This window comes from Equus caballus, chromosome 11, assembly GCF_041296265.1.
Source record: "Equus caballus isolate H_3958 breed thoroughbred chromosome 11, TB-T2T, whole genome shotgun sequence".
In the NCBI taxonomy this organism is placed as follows: domain Eukaryota; kingdom Metazoa; phylum Chordata; class Mammalia; order Perissodactyla; family Equidae; genus Equus; species Equus caballus.
In genome coordinates, this window is record NC_091694.1 from 26765431 (window position 1) to 26782780 (window position 17350).

Below are 17350 nucleotides of genomic sequence, written 5' to 3' on the forward strand. Positions count from 1 at the left end.
GTGTTGTCACTATGTTTTTATTTTAGCCATTACGACAGGTGTGTAGTGATATCTCATGTTTTTTTGTCTTTTGTTTTAGGAAGATTAGCCCTGAGCTAACTATTGCCGATCCTCTTCTTTTTGCTGAGGAAGACTGGCCCTGAGCTAACATCCATGCCCATCTTCCTCTACTTTATACGTGGGATGCCTACCACAGCATGGCTTTTGCCAAGCGGTGCCATGTCCGCACCCGGGATCCGAACCGGTGAACCCTGGGCCCTGAAGCGGAATGTGCGAACTTAACTGCTGTGCCACTGGGCTGGCCCCTCAGTGTGGCTTTAATTTGCATTTTCCTAATGGCTAATGATGTGGAACATCTTTTCTTGTGCTTATTTATCATCTGTATATCCTTTTCAGTTAAATATCTATTCTTATCTTTTGCTTATTTTATAGTTGGGTTTTTTTTGTTTTTTTTTTTTACTGTTGGGTTGTGAGAGTTCTTTATATATTCTAGATACAAGCCTTTTCTGCTGGATATGTGGTCTGTAAATACTGTAGCTTGTTTTTCCATCCTCTTCACAGGGTCTTTCAAAGAACCAAAGCTTTCATTTTCAATAGGGTCCAATTTATCAACTTTTTCCTTTTATGGATTGTGCTTTTGGTGGCAAGTGTAAAAACTCTTTGCCTAGCTCTCAGTTCTAAATATTTTCTTTCTTTTTTTAATTGCGATATAATTGACATATAACATTAAATTAGTTTCAGGTGTACAACATGATTCTATATTTGTACATATTGCTAAACGATCACCACGATGTCTAGTTACCAACCGTCACTGCAGTTACACATTTTTTTCTTGTGATGAGAACTTTTAAGATCTACTCTTTTAGCAACTTTCAAATATACAATACAGTACTTAAGATTTTTAAACCTTTTTCCTAAACGTTTTATAGTTTTACATTTTACATTTAAATTTATGATCCATTCTGAGCGATTCTTGTTTAAGGCAGGAGGTTTAGGAAGATGTTCATTTTTTTGGCCTATGGATGTCCAGTTGCTGCAGCACCATTTGTTGAAAGGGCTTCTGATTCCACTTTTGTACCTTATTCCACCCATTCCTCAGAGAGCAGTCAGAACGAGTTTTTAAAAACGTGTATCAGATGATGTTCAAAGCCCTCCAGCGACTTCCCTCCACCACACTTGCTGCCACTCCCTGCCCGCTGCAACCCTCGCCCGGATGGTCAGCCGATTGCTCCCTCCCTTCATGTAGGTTTGTTCCATCGTCACTCGCTCAGAGAGATTTCCCCAACTACCCTTTTAAAGGAGTTTACTCCTTCCACCTTTCCTTCTTGCCCTGCGTTTTCTTAACAGGACCTACATCATGCAATCTATTGCCTATTAATTTGCTCATCTGTTTATTGTTTGCCCCTTCCCCAACCCCATCAGAAGCTGCAAAGGAGTCCACTGCTGTAGCCCCAGGCCCTGCAGTAGTGCCTGGCACACAGTAGGTACTCAATAAAGACCTTACTGCTTGACAGGCTGGAAGGAACGAGTCAATGTAAAGCGACAGCGACAGTCCCCTTCTGGGTCAGGCGCTCGCGAGCGCCACCTCTCGGGAAGCCAATGGCTCGCGAACGAAGGAAGTGAGTCACAGAATCGCAAAAAAAAAATCAACGGAGCTTGCCGGAAGGGCACGAGAACGCAGTGCCGGAAGTTAAACCTCGGAAGGTTGCTCCGCAGAATGACGCCCGACTCACCGGAGGAAGCGTGGGCGAGTGGTGCTCTGCAAAATGGGCTCGGCGGCAGCCGAGCTGCGCAGGAGCGTTCCGCGCGTGCGGGCGCCGGCAGCCACGTGGGCCGGGGCAGGTTTCCGGTGCCGGGTGCAGCGGGCGCCGTGGGATCTCGAGCAGCTGGAGGGGTGAGAGGGGTTCGGGTTCGAAGAGGACTGCGAGCAGTGCGTGGCCGGGGATGGGGGAGGTGAAGAGGGCGGATGGGTTGCGCTGTGAGAGGTGGATCGGGTGTGGGGGACACCTGTCATCGCACGTCCCCCGACGTGGACTCGCCTTTGTCCGCGGCTGCCGTTCCCATCAGGCCGCCAGGATGGGGATTGTGCCCTGTTTGTCGCTGTCCGGTGCAGGGCTGGGCACGCAGGTGGCGCTCAGTGAGTGCGTGCTTAGTGAATGACAGGCGTGGTGCCACGGTGGGTGTGGAGGGCCGTCTATAGGGACCGTTCCTGGCTCCTTAGCCCCGTCGTCTCCTGGGGAATCCATGCTAGTTTCCAGCTGTCATTGGGAGTTCTCCGCCAGACCTGGGTCTTTCTCTCTTTCTCTTGGAAGGGCACGGTCATTACCGTTTCAGACACTGTTGTGTTGCTCTTACTGAATTCTGGGCCCTGTGGCTTGGTACCGAGGACAGACACAGGAGTAAACCATTCCTGTTCAGTGGTCTCCCCTTACCCACGGTTTCGCTTTCCGAGGTTTCAGTTACTCGCGGTGAACCTCTATCGGGAAATATTAAATGGAAAATTCCAGAAATAGATAATTCATAAGTTTTAAATTGCCCGCCGTTTTAAGTAGCGTGGTGAAATCTCGCGCTGTCCTGCCCGGGATGTGGATCATTCTTTTGTCCAGCGGATCCACGCTGTAATATGCTACCCGGTTAGTCACTTAGTAGCCCTCTGGGTTATCAGATCGACTGAGGCAGTATCGGGTGCTTGAGTTCAAGTAACCCTTATTTTACTTAATGATGGCCCCAAAGCGCAAGAATAGCGATGCTGGCAGTTCGAATATTCCAAAGAGAAGCCGTAAAGTGCTTCCTTTAAGTGAAAAGGTGAAAGTTCTCGACTTAATAAGGAAAGAAAAAAAATCGTATGCTGAGGTGGCTAAGATCTACGGTAAGAATGAATCTTCCATCCGTGAAATTGTGAAGAAGGAAAAAGAAATTCGTGCTAGTTTTGCTGTCGCACCTCTAACTGCAAAAGTTACGGCCACAGTGCGGGATAAGTGCTTAGTTAATATGGAAAAGGCATTAAGTTTGTGGGTGGAAGACATGAACAGAAAATGCGTTCCGCTTGATGGCAACATGTTGCGCCAGAAAGCACTGAATCTATATGAAGACTTCAGCAAGGGATCCCGTGAAACGAGTGACACCAAGACATTTACTGCAAGTAAGGGATGGTTACACAGATTCAGGAATAGGTTTGGACTGAGAACTATAAAAAGTACTGGAGAGGCTGTGCCTGCCGCCGAAGAAGCTGCTGCCACATTTCCGGCAGAGTTGAAGAAGTTGATTAAGGAGAAAGGATACCAGCCAAAGCAAGTCTTGGATTGCGATGAAACCGGGCTCTTCTGTACAGTACAGTACGATAAAATGTTTAGAGAGAGACACACACAGCCACGTAGCTTTTATTACAATATATCGTTATCATTGTTCCATTTTCTTACTAGTTATTGTTGTTAATCTCTTACCGTGTGTAATTTATTAGTTAAACTTTATCATAACTATGTATACATAGGAAAAAGCATCGTATATATAGGCATACCTCGTTTTATTGCACTTCGCTTTATTTATGTTTTTTTTACAAGACCCTCCACGAGCAAAAAGATTACAACTCACTGAAGGCTCCGATGGTGGTTAGCATGTTTTGGCAAGAAAACGTTGTTTTATTAGACAATGCTATTGCATACTTAATAGACTACAGTGTAGTGTAAACATAACTTTTATTTGCACTGGGAAACCAAAAAATTCATGTGACTCGTTTTATTGCAAGGTTAGCTTTATTCCAGTGGCTTAGAGCCAAACCTGCACTGTCTCCGAGGTCTGCCTGTATAGTGTTTGGTGCTGTCCTCGCTTTCAGGCATCCACTGCGGGGTCTTGGAACGTATGCAGATAAGGGGAGACTGCTGTATACAGGCCGCAGACCAGGGGGGAGACAGACACACAAACAGAAAATTCTAATATACCCTTAAGTGCGGTAATAAGAGGTTAACAACTACAGTCCAGGCAGGTGGAGCCAGGCGCCGGTGCTGCTGTCCACACTGGGGATTGATTGTCTTTCAAGGTGCGGGCCTCCTCCTTTCTCATCTTGAGACAAAGCAGGTTGGGAACCAGACTTCTTTGTAAAAGGAAAGGTCTGGAATAGTTGCTCTCTAGGCTTCCTTCCATCACGATGTCCCATATCAGATGTTATTAAGGGCTCTAGTTCTCCCACAATCCTCCATTTATTAGTTAGTCACACTATTTATTACGCCTTATGATGTAGCATACATTTCACAGGGCTGGGAAATAGGGATTTTGGTCCTCATTCTGGTGTTCTAGATCTGTTTCCTTGTTTGTGAAAGGAAGGGGAAGTCATCTCTAAAACCCCTTCTAGTTCTAATACCATGACTGGCAGTAGATCAAATTGTATTTCATACTGCCTTGTCCCAGATGTCACTTTCACATTAGCAGCGTAGTTTTCCTCATCTTGATAACTGAGAAAGATAGTCTTTTTTCTTTTTCTTTCTTTCTTTTTTTTTTTTGGTGAAGAAGACTGGCCCTGAGCGAACATCTCTGGCCAATCTTCCTCTTTTTGCCTGAGGAAGGTTGTCACTTAGCTAACATTGGTGGCAGTCTTCCTTTATTATGTATGTGGGACACCACCACGGCATGGCTTGGTGAGCAGTGCATGAGTCCACACCTGGGATCTGAACCCACAACCCCCTGGGCTGCCAAAGCGGAGCGTGTGGACTTAATCACTACACCACCAGGCCGGCCCCAATAGTGTCTCTTTTTTTTTTTTTTAACATTCCATACCTTAGTTCTGCCACAGTATTGGGTATACAGCAGATGCTTAATAGAAGCTTATTGAATCAAATGGGATAGAAATTATAGCCCCTGCTCTTGGACCCCTCCCCACTCTGGGATGTTAGCTCATCGATGAAGAGACTGAGGGCGGACTGGGTTTTTCCTAGAGAGACTTCACACTGACGTGACAGACTTAAACCAGCTTTACGGGATAATCTGCTTGGGAAGGATCGTGGTGCAGGCAGGGTATTCAGTGCTGTTTCCTTCCCTCACCCGTCCGCCCGCAGGACCATGGCCCACAGCGAGCGCACCTTCATCGCCATCAAGCCTGACGGGGTCCAGCGCAGCCTGGTGGGCGAGATCATCAAGCGCTTCGAGCAGAAGGGCTTCCGGCTCGTCGCTATGAAGTTCATGCGCGTGAGTGGGCTCCGCCCCTCTTCCTGCTCTTCTGTAGTCGGGGGCATGTCGTGGGTCAGCCTGTCTCTTTCTCCCGCCCCTCCTTTTAGTCTTCTCCATGTAGGGCGGACACAAATGTCCTGAAACCTGGAAACTCCTCTGCAGCCTAGCGTCGTGGCCGAGTCTTGGAACAAACCAAGTTATCTAAGACTTTTGGGAACAGCCCCCCTTTCCCTTAGCAACCCCGGCCCGCGTGTTACTGCGGCGCTGCGATTTCTGGCTCACAGCCCCAGGCGTGTTTGCATTTCTGCTCTTGAACTTCCGGAGCAGATGATTTTAGAGAACTTCCTCCTTTTTTTTTTTTTTTGAGGAAGAGTAGCCCTGAGCTAACATCTGCTGCCAATCCTCCTCTTTTTGCTGAGGAAGACTGGCCCTGAGCTAACATCCGTGCCCATCTGACTCTATATGTGGGACGCCTGCCACAGCATGGCTTGCCAACCCTGCCATGTCTGCACCTGGGATCTGAACCAGTGAACCCTGGGCCGTGGAAGCAGAACGTGCGCACTTAACCGCTGTGCCACCGGGCTGGCTCCCTTTCTTCTCTTTGAGGCAGCTTATTTTTTAGCAAGAAAACTCTTTCCATCCTTAGTTATCACCCGTTTAGTGTCTGGCATATATTAGGCACCATCGGGGCGCAGGGGGAAACTTGTTTTTCCCTTGGGGGAGGCCCACCTCAAACAGCAGAGAGCAGACATCTACAAAGCAATATTTCAAAAACTGCAAAGGATTGATTGGCCAAGAAGCCTTCTTTTTGTTTTTTTGAGGAAGATTAGCCCTGCGCTAACTACTGCCAATCCTCCTCTTTTTGCTGAGGAAGACTGGCCCTGAGCTAACATCCATGTCCATCTTCCTCTACTTTATATGTGGGACGCCTACCACCGTGTGGTTTTGCCAAGCGGTGCCAGGTCCGCACCCAGGATCTGAACCGGTGAACCCTGGGCCACCGAAGCAGAACGTGCACACGTAACCACTGTGCCACTGGGCCGGCCCCCCAAGAAGCCTTCTTAAACAGACCTGGGAAATAATTCAAATTCTCAAAGCAAATAAATTAGGGGAAATCTTTTTTCCTATTCAAAGAGTCAACTTTGAACTCTCCTAGTGCTTTTCTTTTTTTTTTTTGAGGAAGATTAGCCCTGAGCTGACATCTGCTATCATTCCTCCTCTTTTTGCTGAGGAAGACTGGCCCTGAGCTCACATCCATGCCCATCTTCCTCTGCTTTATAGGTGGAACAATGCCACAGCATGGCTTGACAAGCGGTACATAGGTCCACACCGGACCCAAACCAGTGAAGCCCAGGGCGCTGTAGTGGAACGTATGAACTTAACCACTGTGCCACTGGGCTGGCCCCAACCCGAGTGCATTTTAAATTGTTTGATTTGCAATTTAGTTCCTGTGTGATGTTTTAGAAAAACCTCCTTAATATAAGAGAGAGTAGACTGGTGTTAATGCTGAGGGGAGAGTGTGATGGATTGATTAGAGCAGAGTGTTGGACAAGCACTGCTGTCTAGAGTGTTTGCATGTTAGATTAGGTTTTGAAGGTAAAGTGAAATGAAAGTATTATTGATCAGGCATTTACCATGTACTGGGCACACATATTTTCTCATCCAGCCTTCATAACAGTGCAGAGAGGTGCTTAATCCTCTTCCCGTGGTTGTCAGTGGGGAGGAACCTGAGGCTTGGAGAGGTTAAGTAGTGTGCCTGAAGGCACACAGTCATTGATGCCACTGGGATTTTCTTTTTTTGCTGAGGAAGATTTGCCCTGAGCTAAAATCTGTGCCAGTCTTGCTCTATTTTGTATGTGGGGCACTGCCACAGAATGGCTGCCACCAAGTGGTGTAGGTCCACACCTGGGGACTAACCGGGGCTGCCAAAGCAGAGCATGCCCAACTTAACCACTAGGCCATGGGGCCGGCCCCTGCAACTGGGATTTTAACTCGAGTCTCTCTGACCCCTAAGTGCATACATTTTCTCCTTGATGCTGAGTTTCCTATCAAGGCTGTGGGCTTGCTGAAGACTGGGAGGAGGGATAGCTGGCATGAATCTACAGGGTTATTTACATCTGATGTGGAGGAGGGAGGCAAGAGAAAACTGGAGGCCCCCCCTCACCCCAAAAAAGCCTGTGATTTGTTTTGCAGAGTAAAGACAATCAGAGCCAACTAATAGAATTAAAACAGGGACTGGCTCCGTGACGAAGTGGTTCAGTTCATGCGCTCTGCTTCAGCGGCCCAGGGTTTCACTGGTTCGGATCCTGGGCGCGGACATGGCACTGCTCATCAGGCCACGGTGAGGTGGCGTCCCACATGCCACAACCAGAAGGACCTACAGCTGGAATATACAACTATGTACTGGGGGGCTTTGGGGAGAAGAAGAAGGAAAAAAAAAAAGATGGGCAACAGATGTTAGCTCAGGGCCAATCTTTAAAAGATAAAAAAGAATGAAAAGAGTGTTCTGGTAAGGGAAGGCCAGGTCAGTGTGTGGGAGTCTACCAATGTGGGTCTTCCATGTGGATGGAAGCGGGGAGGTGGGTGGTTAACATGAGTGATCACATGGTTATCTGGGGGCTGAACGGTAGGACATTCTGGATTTGCTTTTTGGCGGCAAATCTCCACGTTTGTGGGTATCACTGACGTGTGCAACATGCCTCATAGAATGTGGTACCACAGAACTGGAAAACTAAGGGGCCTCGTTAGACCCTTCACAAGCGTGTGTGCAGTGGCACAGAGAGGACGCAGTGGCGACGAGTTGGAACTGCCAAGCAGATGGTTCACGCTCTGGCTAACTTGATTCGTTCCCACATTCCCACCTTGCATTGTGAGAGCTTCTAATTCATTCTGCGGCAGAATGATTTACTGCTAGATGTCACGTGCTTTTGAATGGTTTGCAGATCCCTGTGGGGATTGCATGATCGCCACACCGGGCCTTTGTCCTCTGAGCAGATGTGAAGCGTCCCTGAGAAATGGCCTGGCTCAGTCTGCTTCTCCTCGAATGCCGAGACCCCCTCCCTCACCTCCCGCTAACGTTTTAGTTGAGGCTTGCTCTGGGAATGGAAATTCATCATGCTGTTAGTTTTCCTGTCTGCGATGAGGGGGCTGGATTCGAGTCTAGTGGTCTGTGGTTTATTCTGATCAGTCAAGGGGGGAAACTGGCACAAAGCTGAAACAGTTCTGGCCTCGTCACTGCCCCCTCTGCAAGTGTTGAGAAGGAATCGCTATAACGGACTCCATGAGCTGAGAGCTCATGTTTCAAACGGCAGGGTGGGGGAGTGGGAAGTCACTAGATTGCTGGTTCTTAGACAGTCTTAGGGCCAGTTCTCATTCTCTCTCCTGCGCTGTAGGCTTCTGAAGACCTCCTCAAGGAACACTACAACGACCTGAAGGACCGTCCGTTCTTTGCCGGGCTGGTGAAATACATGCACTCGGGGCCAGTGGTTGCCATGGTGAGTGTGCACGTGTGGGAAGTCACTGTGAATGGCTCAGTTGGGGGTGAAGGGTGGGTGTTGTGATTCCTGCTTCTCATGCCGGGTCCTCATGGATGCGGAGCAAGCTGGGGCTGGGAGGGTTAGACAGTTAGGATGTGTCAGCTCGCTGACGCACCAAAGACAGGATGAACTGAAGACTCACGGCTGGGAGAGGTCAGGAGGGGTTTGCCCTATTGGAAGCTCCCGGAGTGGGGGGAGATGGTCTCGTGGTTACCACAGTAATTCTTCTCCAAGTGTGTATAGGTTGTCATCTTTGTGCCAGGCTCTTTTCCAGGCACTGGGGATACAATCGTGAATGAGACTAACAGGTACCTGTTTTTGTAGCTTTCCTTGCCTACACATTTTGAAAGGGGAGGATGGGCAGATAATAAAGAAACCAAAAAATATATGTATCAGCTATTGATTAGTGATAGGCACAGAAATGAAATAGGATGATGTGATAGCAAGTGATCACTTTAGATTGGCTGGTCAAGGAGCATGATTTTCAAGCTGAGATCTGAATGAGAAGAAAGGCAGCTCTGCACAAATTCACAGTAAAGAGCCTTCTCAACTAAGAAAACAGCATGTGCAAAGGCCCCGGGGTGTGGACTTTTTGAAGTACAGAAAGAAGGTTGAAGTGTCTGAAGCCTGGTGGGTGGAAGAGAAGGTTGAATGAGATGTTAAGAGGCACAGGTGGGGCCAGTTCATGTTGGACTATTTTGGCCATGGACTTCATGAGTCCTTGGCAGTTATGGGAGGTTTCACACTTGGCATTTTAAAAAGGCTACTCTGGCTGCTGTGTTAAGAATGCATTGTAGGGGCTGGCCGGGTGGCACGGCAGTTAAGTGAGCACGTTCTGCTTCGGCAGCCTGGGGTTTGCCGGTTCGGGTCCTAGGTTCAGACATGGCACCGCTTGGCAAGCCATGCTGTGGTAGGCGTCGCACATATAAAGTAGAAGAAAATGGGCACAGATTTGTGCTCAGGGCCAGTCTTCCTTAGCAAAAAGAGGAGGATTGGCAGCAGATGTTAGCTCAGGGCTAATCTTCCTCAAGGGGAAAAAACAAAAAGAATGGATTGTAGAAAGGCAAGAGTGGGATCAGGGAGACCAACATTCCCAGTGTGGGAACAAGTGGATACTCTGTCAGTATTTGCCCAATGAATGAAGGTCATTTTAAGGGAGCTTTTTCTTTTTTTAAATTAAGAGTTTTCGGGTTTTCTGCTGAGACTTCTTTTCTTCCTTGACCATGTCTTCTTTTGTCCTTTGAGGTCTGGGAGGGGCTGAATGTTGTGAAGACAGGCCGAGTGATGCTCGGGGAGACCAACCCTGCGGACTCCAAGCCTGGGACCATCCGTGGGGATTTTTGCATCCAAGTTGGCAGGTGGGAGTTGGTGCTTTTTACCCTTTCCCATGATCCAAGTTAGAATTCGAGTTCCTGAGGATGGACATGAGACCATATGCAGATCAATTTTTAACCAGAGTTCATAGTATTTCTCCCTCTGAAGTTGGTGTTCGGCTTCACGGGCTCTTCGCCTTTGGTTGTCAACATTGCTGTGGTTGTGTCTCTTGAGAGGGTGGACAATAAAAAACTCTGGTACAACACGCTCTCCTGGCCAGCGTCCTTCCAGAGGGCTTTCACTGCTTGCATCAGTGTTCCTGGGAGGGCTGGCTGTGGGGAGGGCGTCTTCATCCTTATGTTAACTGCAGTCCTGGTTTCTTTCTTCTGACCCAGACTGATGTACGGGGAGCTTTGGCTTTTTCTGCTGCGGCAGCTGTAGGCTTTCTGGCACTGGGAGTGAGGGGAGCTTCTGGGCGGTTTAATCCTTCTGGTCTTGGTCACACGGCCATCTCTTTCCCCATCCAGGAACATCATCCATGGCAGTGATTCCGTGGAGAGCGCAGAGAAGGAGATCGCCTTGTGGTTTCAGCCTGAGGAACTGGTCGATTACAAGAGCTGTGCTCAGAGCTGGATCTACGAGTGACGCGGCCGCAGACCGCGGTGCTTTCCCACTCCCTCGCCTCCCCTCCCACGGGCAGGGGCCAGGCTACAGCGAGTCTAGTTATTTCTGAGAACTTCCTTGTAATCTGGAGGGAAACTCTTGGAGCTGTGAGGGCTCCCTGTACAGTGTTACGTGCTACCATCAGATTAAAATGTTGCATCCCGTAGTTACTTTGTCTAGCTGTATTGCTTTGTATTCTTTTTGACTTTTTCATGTGCTCTGGCTAACCTGAGCTAATAGAGAGAATAAATACTATAGAAATTATTTATATTGGCCTGAGAGATCACACACACACACACACACACACACACACACACACGTGTTCTTTGCCTGTTCCTCTCTTGCCCCCTGCATCCCGTCCACTCTTGGCACAGCCAGTCACCAGGCATCTGTTGAGGAGCTGCTAGGTGGCCAAGACTGTACTGGATGCAGAGAATTCACTAGAAATAAAAGATATCCTTCCTGCTCTTGAGAAGCTCTCAGGGACTCAGTTGTAACTACTCCGAAACAGAAGAGCTATGCTGAGAGTGGGCCCAGGTCCCTGGGATGACCTCAAAAGAAGATACAGAAATCTTGTAAGTAGCTTTGATTTGTTAGGATCTTGATTTGGTTGCTTCAAGTGTCATGTGTACAAGATGGAAATCCACTTGTCTTTTATTTGAAAGTCCAAGCTAAAGATCTTTGGTACAGCACTGTGATTACAGTTAACAATCCTGTACTGTATACTTGAAATTTGCTGAGGGGGTAGATCTTAGGTGTTCTCACCATGTGCACACACACGCACACAGGAAAGAAAATGGTAACTGTTAAGTGATGGATATGTTAATTAGCTTGATTGTGGTGGTCATTCACAATGTATATGTATATCAACACATCAAGTTGTACACCTTAAACACATACAAATTTTGTCAATTATATCCCAATAAAACTGAAAAAAAAAAAGTCCAAGCTGGTAAGTAGGGGTGGTGATAGTAGGGCTCATCCTTGGGGTTGTCCAGGGACTCAGTTCCCTCTACCCACTGCAAAACCCGTTACCACCCCTATGCCCTCCAGCAAGTTGAGGAGGGAAGTGGAAAGAGTGTCCCTTACTTTTAAGGGCACAACTCTGAATTTACCACCTTCACTTCCCCTTGCATCTCACCAGCCAGAACTTAGTCCTGTGGCTGTATCTGGTGACAAGAAAAACAACAGGGACCAGCCCCGGGGTGTAGTGGTTAAATTCCATGCACTCTGCTTTGGTGGCCTGGGTTTATGCCTTCCATCCAGGGCATGGACCTACAAGACTCGTCAGCCACACTGTGGTGGGCACCCACATACAAAATAGAGGAAGACTGGCAGAGATGTTAGCTCAGGGCTAGTCTTCCTCAGCAAAAAAAAAAAAAAAAAAGAAACCACCACAACTGGAAAATGTTATCTTTATTTGGGTAACTTTGTACCCAGATAAAACTCAGGAGTTCTAATATGAGAAGGAAGAAAGTGGGGATAGATAGTGGGACAACTACTGATTTTTGCCACAAACTAGCAGGTTTTCTTTCTTGGTACTTTCCCTGTTCACCTGGGTTTGGTAGAGGCAACTGAGGGGAAGTGATTTCTCAGGAGGAGGCAGAGGAGGACAGTTGGGATGGGGTTATTGTCTTTTTCCCCAGCTTTATTGAGGTCTAATTGACAAAACTGTAAGCTATGTAATGTGTGCAATGTGATGACTACATGGTGAAAGGATTCCCTCCATCGGGGGCTCCCTTGTTTTGAGCAGTGGAGGGCTCGATGAGTTTCTGTCTCACACAGAGGTGGTTTGCTTTGGCGGGTGAGAGTACCAGGACTTCTGGGGAATGAATACGTGTGTCAGGAGGCAGGGCGGGCTATACCTTCCCCAATGACAGTCTTTCCGGAAGGAAAGGAGAGGTGCAGGGCCCAGGGCTGGAACTGACGGCACTGCCAGGAGGCAAACAGCTCTCCAGAGAAATGTCCAGTGAAATCCCCAGATTCCTTTCCACACTCGACGCTTGGTAACTGAAAATGAAGCCCAAATAAGAGTGTGCTTCAGACTGAGGCCAAAGGCAACACCTGGTGTTCCTGCTCCAGAACGAGGACTGCCAACGTGCTGTGGTTTAATGCTCAGCAACTAGAAGTCTGCAAAGCCAACGAGGTGTAACAGAGGCCTGGGCTGTCAGGACCAGGAGGCTGATGACACGTGGTTCCCGCGGCCGGGTCACCGTCCTGAAGAGAGACAGACACAGGGGCTCTGACCCTCCCCGAGATAAGCACTGATGGGCAGGGGTCAGTAAGTGCTGAGGGAGGGGCTCGCTGACTGCCCCGGGGAAGCTGGACACCACCAAACCGTGGGAGTGGAGGTGGGAATTGTCTGCAAACGGATGACAGGCCTGATTTGTCTGAGAGGATCTAGAATCTCGTCAAGGGTGTGTCTCAGACCGAACTGGATAATCTGACCTAACCACAGCCCTGCTGGGTGGGGAGGCCGGCAGGGAGGGAGCAGGCGCACTGCGGACAGCTTGGGGCAGCTCGCTCAGGCATCGCAACGCCGGAATGCCCTCCTCCAGGGAGCGGGGAGTCCTCAAAGCGGGACGGGGGTCCGGTAGGGGTGGGAGGGGGCTCCGTGCAGGCAGAGGGGAGGTGGAGGCTCCTGCGGAGGCTACCAGTTTGAATGAGGGAGGTTGAACCAGGACTCGGGCAGAGGGGAGGGAAGAGGAAAACGATTTCCTCGGTGGAAGGATCAGGACTTCTGGGCGCAGGAAGAAGAAAGCTTAACTCTGGGTGCTCGGGTGGCTGGGGAAAGCAGGTCGTACTGACCGGGGAGAAGAACTCAAGAGCAAGAGCAGGTTTTCGTGCGCGCGCGCGTGCAGCGGGTGGCACTGAAGGGAGGAGGTGGGTTCGGACCTGCGCAGTCTTACTGGCGAGACCGGTAGGAGACAGGCGAGGAGGAGCAGAAATCACTTCCTGCCCCCGGAGCCGCGCCCGCTCCGTGCAAAGCCGGGGCGTGGACAGCGTGCTCCGGCCGCGTCGGCCCCGCGGGTTGGGCGGCAGGCCCTCCGGGGTGTGGCCGCCGCGCGCCCCTCCTCCGCCGCGGCCTCGCCTCCGGTGGTCGCCCGGCTCCCGGCTCCGGCTCCGGCTCCGGCTTCAGCTCTGCAGCGCGCTCGCACCGCCCCGCCAGCTCTCGGTAGGGGTGGGACCCTGCCCTCTCCCCCCGGGGGCCCTCACCCCGCGCCGCGTCGGCGGATCCCCGCCCGCAGCCGCCCCCCACCCCCCAAGGTCCCTGAGCTCTGCGCTGGCCCGGGAGCCCTGTCGCGTCCCCCCGCGGGCGTCCGGGGACTGCCGAGGGGCGGCGGCCCCGGGCCGGCAGGGCGGAGGCGCTCGGGAAGCCACGTGTCCCTGCGGCGGGCGGAGGGGGAGGCGGGGCGGGCGCGGCCGCGGGGGGTGGGGAGGGGCCCACGTGGTCTCGCGGCCGGGGGTCCCGGACCCCGCACAGCCCGGGTCGCTGCGGCCCCTGACTCGACTCCCCGCCCGCAGGACCATGGCCAACGTGGAGCGCACCTTCATCGCCATCAAGCCGGATGGTGTGCAGCGCAGCCTGGTGGGTGAGATCATCAAGCGCTTCGAGCAGAAGGGATTCCGCCTCGTGGCCATGAAGTTACTCCAGGTGACGCGCCCCCTCTCCCCGGCCCCCTCAGTAGCAGGGTCGCAGGTGTTTTTCCTTCCCGGCAGGGGCTCGTCGCGTCTCTTTTCCGAGTCGGGGTCCCACTTTGCTGATGTCGCCCCCGCGAGAATCCCTTTGGCCTTTGCCCTCTCCCCTGAGCCCTCTGGCCCAGTGACCCTCTCCCTAGGCCCGGGGGACAGACGCCCTTGGGAAGGTTAAGCGGAGGTAACGTGACTCCTGCTCGGGGCTGGCTTCCTTCCCGTGGCTGCGGCCCGTGGGCTGCCACCTGCCCCGGCGTCGCAGCGGGGCAGCAGGGAGTGAGGAGAGCCTGCTCCCGGGCCCCCTTCCCCTGCCCCACGCGGGGCTCCTTGTGCCGAATGGAGGCCTGGAGTCCTTTGTGCGTGAGCTTGCAGCTCTGAGATGACTGAGGATTTCGGTGGGGTGACCCTTCCTCTGCCGACTCTCTGGCGGAGGGCAGTTACTGTATTTTCCACATTAAATTTGGGGCACAGATTTGGACCCCCAGGGATAAGTAAGTAAGTACAGACGGAAATTTTAATCAATCTCGTCAGTGAAGAGGAGAACGTTCTGGGTTAACATCTGAAGTGTTTAAAAGGGCATTGTGCACGGGCCAGAGGAGTTTGATATGACCTCTGTCTGGCATATTTATTTCCTTCAATTGCAGCCAACACTTAACTCCATAAATCTAGATTTTTCTTTTGAGGAAGGTCAGCCCTGAGCTAGCATCTGCCAATCCTCTTTTTGCTGAGGAAGACTGGCCGTGAGCTAACATGCGTGCCCATCTGCCTCCACTTTATATGTGGGACGCCTGCCACAGCATGGCTTGATGAGCGGTGCCGTGTCCGCACCAGGGATCCGAATTGCGGACCCCAGGATGCGAAAGCGGAACGGGCACACTTAACCGCTGCGCCACAGGCCGGCTCCCCTAAATCTAGATCTTCAAACCACCTACGTTTCAGGATTATGACATCCATAAGTCACTGACATTCTCAGGGGTTCTTCATGATTAGAACAATCTTTCTGCTAAAATACCGTCAGTTTCGTGGTTTGGATGGCATTTTGTTTTATATGCACCTTAGGGATGTGGGCTAAAATACGGAACAGGGCTTTCGGAGGACCTACCCTGGTGATGGGGGTTCTGAGGTTGGGATGGAGGCATATCCCAGCCTTTCCAGTTTACTTCCTAACTGGCACCTCCTCTTCGATGCCAGGCCTCTGAGGACCTCCTGAAGCAGCACTACGTTGACCTGAAAGACCGCCCATTCTTCCCCGGGCTGGTGAAGTACATGCACTCTGGCCCCATCGTGGCCATGGTAAGTGCTTGTCGAAGGTAGGGATAAGTGTTTGTTCCTGCCAGTCCTGAATGGCAGACCCCATGCAATTCCTTTTCCTACTGTCAAGGTCTGGGAGGGGCTGAATGTGGTGAAGACAGGGCGAGTGATGCTCGGAGAGACCAATCCAGCAGATTCCAAGCCGGGCACCATTCGCGGGGACTTCTGCATTCAAGTTGGCAGGTAAGTCCTGAGGGGTGCCGATGACTCTTCCTCAAAGCCACTCAAATGGGGTATTAAAACAGACATTTTTGCCATATCCCAATTTTAGAAAAAATTTGAACTTTTAAATTAGGTGGTAATTATCATTGGATGAAAGCTTTCTTAAATAGTTACTTCCCTAGGCTGTTGCAAATTTTAGCTAACGCGTTGCACAAGGGAGCTGCATGTGGTAGGTTCTGTGACACAACAGCAAGCGCAGAGTGTGGGGAAAATAGGAGTTCTAGCCTCAGCTCTGCCCTTGGTGGCGCTACGTCCACGAGTGTGTCACTTAACCCTCTGGTTCCTTCACCTGTACAAGAACTTTACAGAGCTTTGAGATTCAAATGGAACAAAGGCATTGTCAATAAGCATGTCTTGGTTGGGCTTTGCAAATTATTCTAAGAAAATGCAGCAGAAATGGCCCTTGATAATGGATAGATCTCATCTAGTTCTGGGTTTGGTCTGGCTGTTCCTGTATTTTTTTCAAATTTGAGAAGGAATGTTTTGTGGAACAAATCTTGGGGTACAAGCACTATTTTGAAAACTTGGAAGCATAATAAAGTTCAACCAAGGAATACTTTTGAGCAAGTACTGCAGTTTTATACCTGCTTTTAAGAGGAAATACCCTGGGGGTAGTCTTCTGCTTCAAGTGGCATTTTGGCTCAAAAGGTCTGCAGTGGCTGTCCTTTGTTTTATCCATTAAACAGACTTTTGCACTTTAAAATGTAACTAGTAATTGTTCTCTTTCTTAGGAACATCATTCATGGCAGTGATTCAGTAAAAAGTGCTGAGAAAGAAATCAGCCTCTGGTTTAAGCCTGAAGAATTGGTTGACTACAAGTCTTGTGCTTTTGACTGGATCTATGAATGAGATGGGGAGGGCATCAGTGCCCTCTGGCACCACTTGATGTGTCCCTGGACACAGCTCTTCATTCCACTCATTGGAAGCAATAGGATTCATCTTTCTTTTCTAAAGCGTATTTACCAATAAAGCCTTTGGAAACTGGCTGCAGCCTCCTGTGCTTACTTGCTACTAAGCTGGAAGAAGTGACTTGGTTCCCTGGCTATCGTAGCATTATCCAGAACTAATTAATCCTACTTATTATGGAAGAACGATCTGATCCTTCTCAGCGCCTGAGTCTACTTCCAGACTCTAGGAGGGGAAGCAGTGAGGCTGAAGAGGACAAGTGTGGCGTTGGTTGTGCATCAAAGGAAACTAAAAATAATGAACATCATAAATATCCCAACTGCTTTAGCTGATGTAGAAATGTGCGTTTCTGTACAAAGAGTTTTGAAACTTGACGGAGTGAAACAGATTAGTGAAGGGGTCTAGATTTACATTTTTGTTGGGCAAGTTACGTATGAGGAAACAAGCCTGCAGACATCTGTAAAATGAGGGTAATACCACTGCAAGGCAGGGTTCAATGAGATAACGGATATAAATCACTTAACCCTGGTCCACAGCTGGTACAG

At 50.0% G+C, this 17350-nt stretch overlaps 3 protein-coding genes across 8 annotated transcripts; 2 read left to right on the forward strand and 1 right to left on the reverse strand.

The window, feature by feature from the left end:
- Positions 1-1835: 1835 nt before the first annotated feature.
- On the forward strand, positions 1836-10839 carry NME1 (NME/NM23 nucleoside diphosphate kinase 1). 5 transcript variants are annotated; one of them, NM_001204742.1, is given in 5 exon segments: positions 1836-1894; positions 5049-5178; positions 8553-8654; positions 9942-10054; positions 10538-10656. In NM_001204742.1, coding segments are annotated over 4 exon segments (459 nt in total). In that variant the 5' UTR covers positions 1836-1894; positions 5049-5052; the 3' UTR covers position 10656.
- A 1543-nt stretch (positions 10840-12382) lies between these two features.
- LOC138916269 (serine/arginine repetitive matrix protein 1-like) lies at positions 12383-14204 on the reverse strand. Its single transcript, XM_070227533.1, has 3 exons — positions 13933-14204; positions 13482-13806; positions 12383-12683 (listed from the first exon to the last, which is right to left on the reverse strand). The coding sequence occupies exons 1-3, from the start codon at positions 14202-14204 to the stop codon at positions 12516-12518; spliced, it is 765 nt and encodes a 254-aa protein (XP_070083634.1). The 3' UTR covers positions 12383-12515.
- NME2 (NME/NM23 nucleoside diphosphate kinase 2) lies at positions 13166-16884 on the forward strand. 2 transcript variants are annotated; one of them, XM_023651653.2, is made up of 5 exons: positions 13166-13848; positions 14199-14328; positions 15558-15659; positions 15748-15860; positions 16631-16884. In XM_023651653.2, exons 2-5 carry the CDS (start codon positions 14203-14205, stop codon positions 16746-16748), a joined length of 459 nt encoding a protein of 152 aa, XP_023507421.1. In that variant the 5' UTR covers positions 13166-13848; positions 14199-14202; the 3' UTR covers positions 16749-16884. The 2 variants fall into 2 exon arrangements, with proteins under 2 accessions (XP_023507421.1, NP_001191672.1); NM_001204743.1 differs by lacking the exon at positions 13166-13848 and having other exon boundaries at positions 14198-14328; positions 16631-16882.
- The last annotated feature ends 466 nt before the right edge of the window (positions 16885-17350 follow it).

What these genes read in the sequence shown, in the direction of transcription:
- NME1 (XM_005597033.4), top strand. Translation starts at nt 2,719, where the DNA reads ATGATGGCCCCAAAGCGCAAGAATAGCGATGCTGGCAGTTCGAATATT. An exon ending in GGGCTCTTCTGTACAGTACA is followed by an intron (nt 3,336 to 5,048) that starts GTACGATAAAAT and finishes GTCCGCCCGCAG; the next exon opens with GACCATGGCCCACAGCGAGC. An exon ending in TTTTGCATCCAAGTTGGCAG is followed by an intron (nt 10,055 to 10,537) that starts GTGGGAGTTGGT and finishes TTCCCCATCCAG; the next exon opens with GAACATCATCCATGGCAGTG.
- NME2 (XM_023651653.2), top strand. Translation starts at nt 14,203, where the DNA reads ATGGCCAACGTGGAGCGCACCTTCATCGCCATCAAGCCGGATGGTGTG. An exon ending in TGGCCATGAAGTTACTCCAG is followed by an intron (nt 14,329 to 15,557) that starts GTGACGCGCCCC and finishes CTTCGATGCCAG; the next exon opens with GCCTCTGAGGACCTCCTGAA. An exon ending in CTGGCCCCATCGTGGCCATG is followed by an intron (nt 15,660 to 15,747) that starts GTAAGTGCTTGT and finishes CCTACTGTCAAG; the next exon opens with GTCTGGGAGGGGCTGAATGT.
- LOC138916269 (XM_070227533.1), bottom strand. Translation starts at nt 14,204, where the DNA reads ATGGTCCTGCGGGCGGGGAGTCGAGTCAGGGGCCGCAGCGACCCGGGC. An exon ending in GAGCTCAGGGACCTTGGGGG is followed by an intron (nt 13,807 to 13,932) that starts GTGGGGGGCGGC and finishes GCAGAGCTGAAG; the next exon opens with CCGGAGCCGGAGCCGGAGCC. An exon ending in CTCTTGAGTTCTTCTCCCCG is followed by an intron (nt 12,684 to 13,481) that starts GTCAGTACGACC and finishes CTTCATTTTCAG; the next exon opens with TTACCAAGCGTCGAGTGTGG.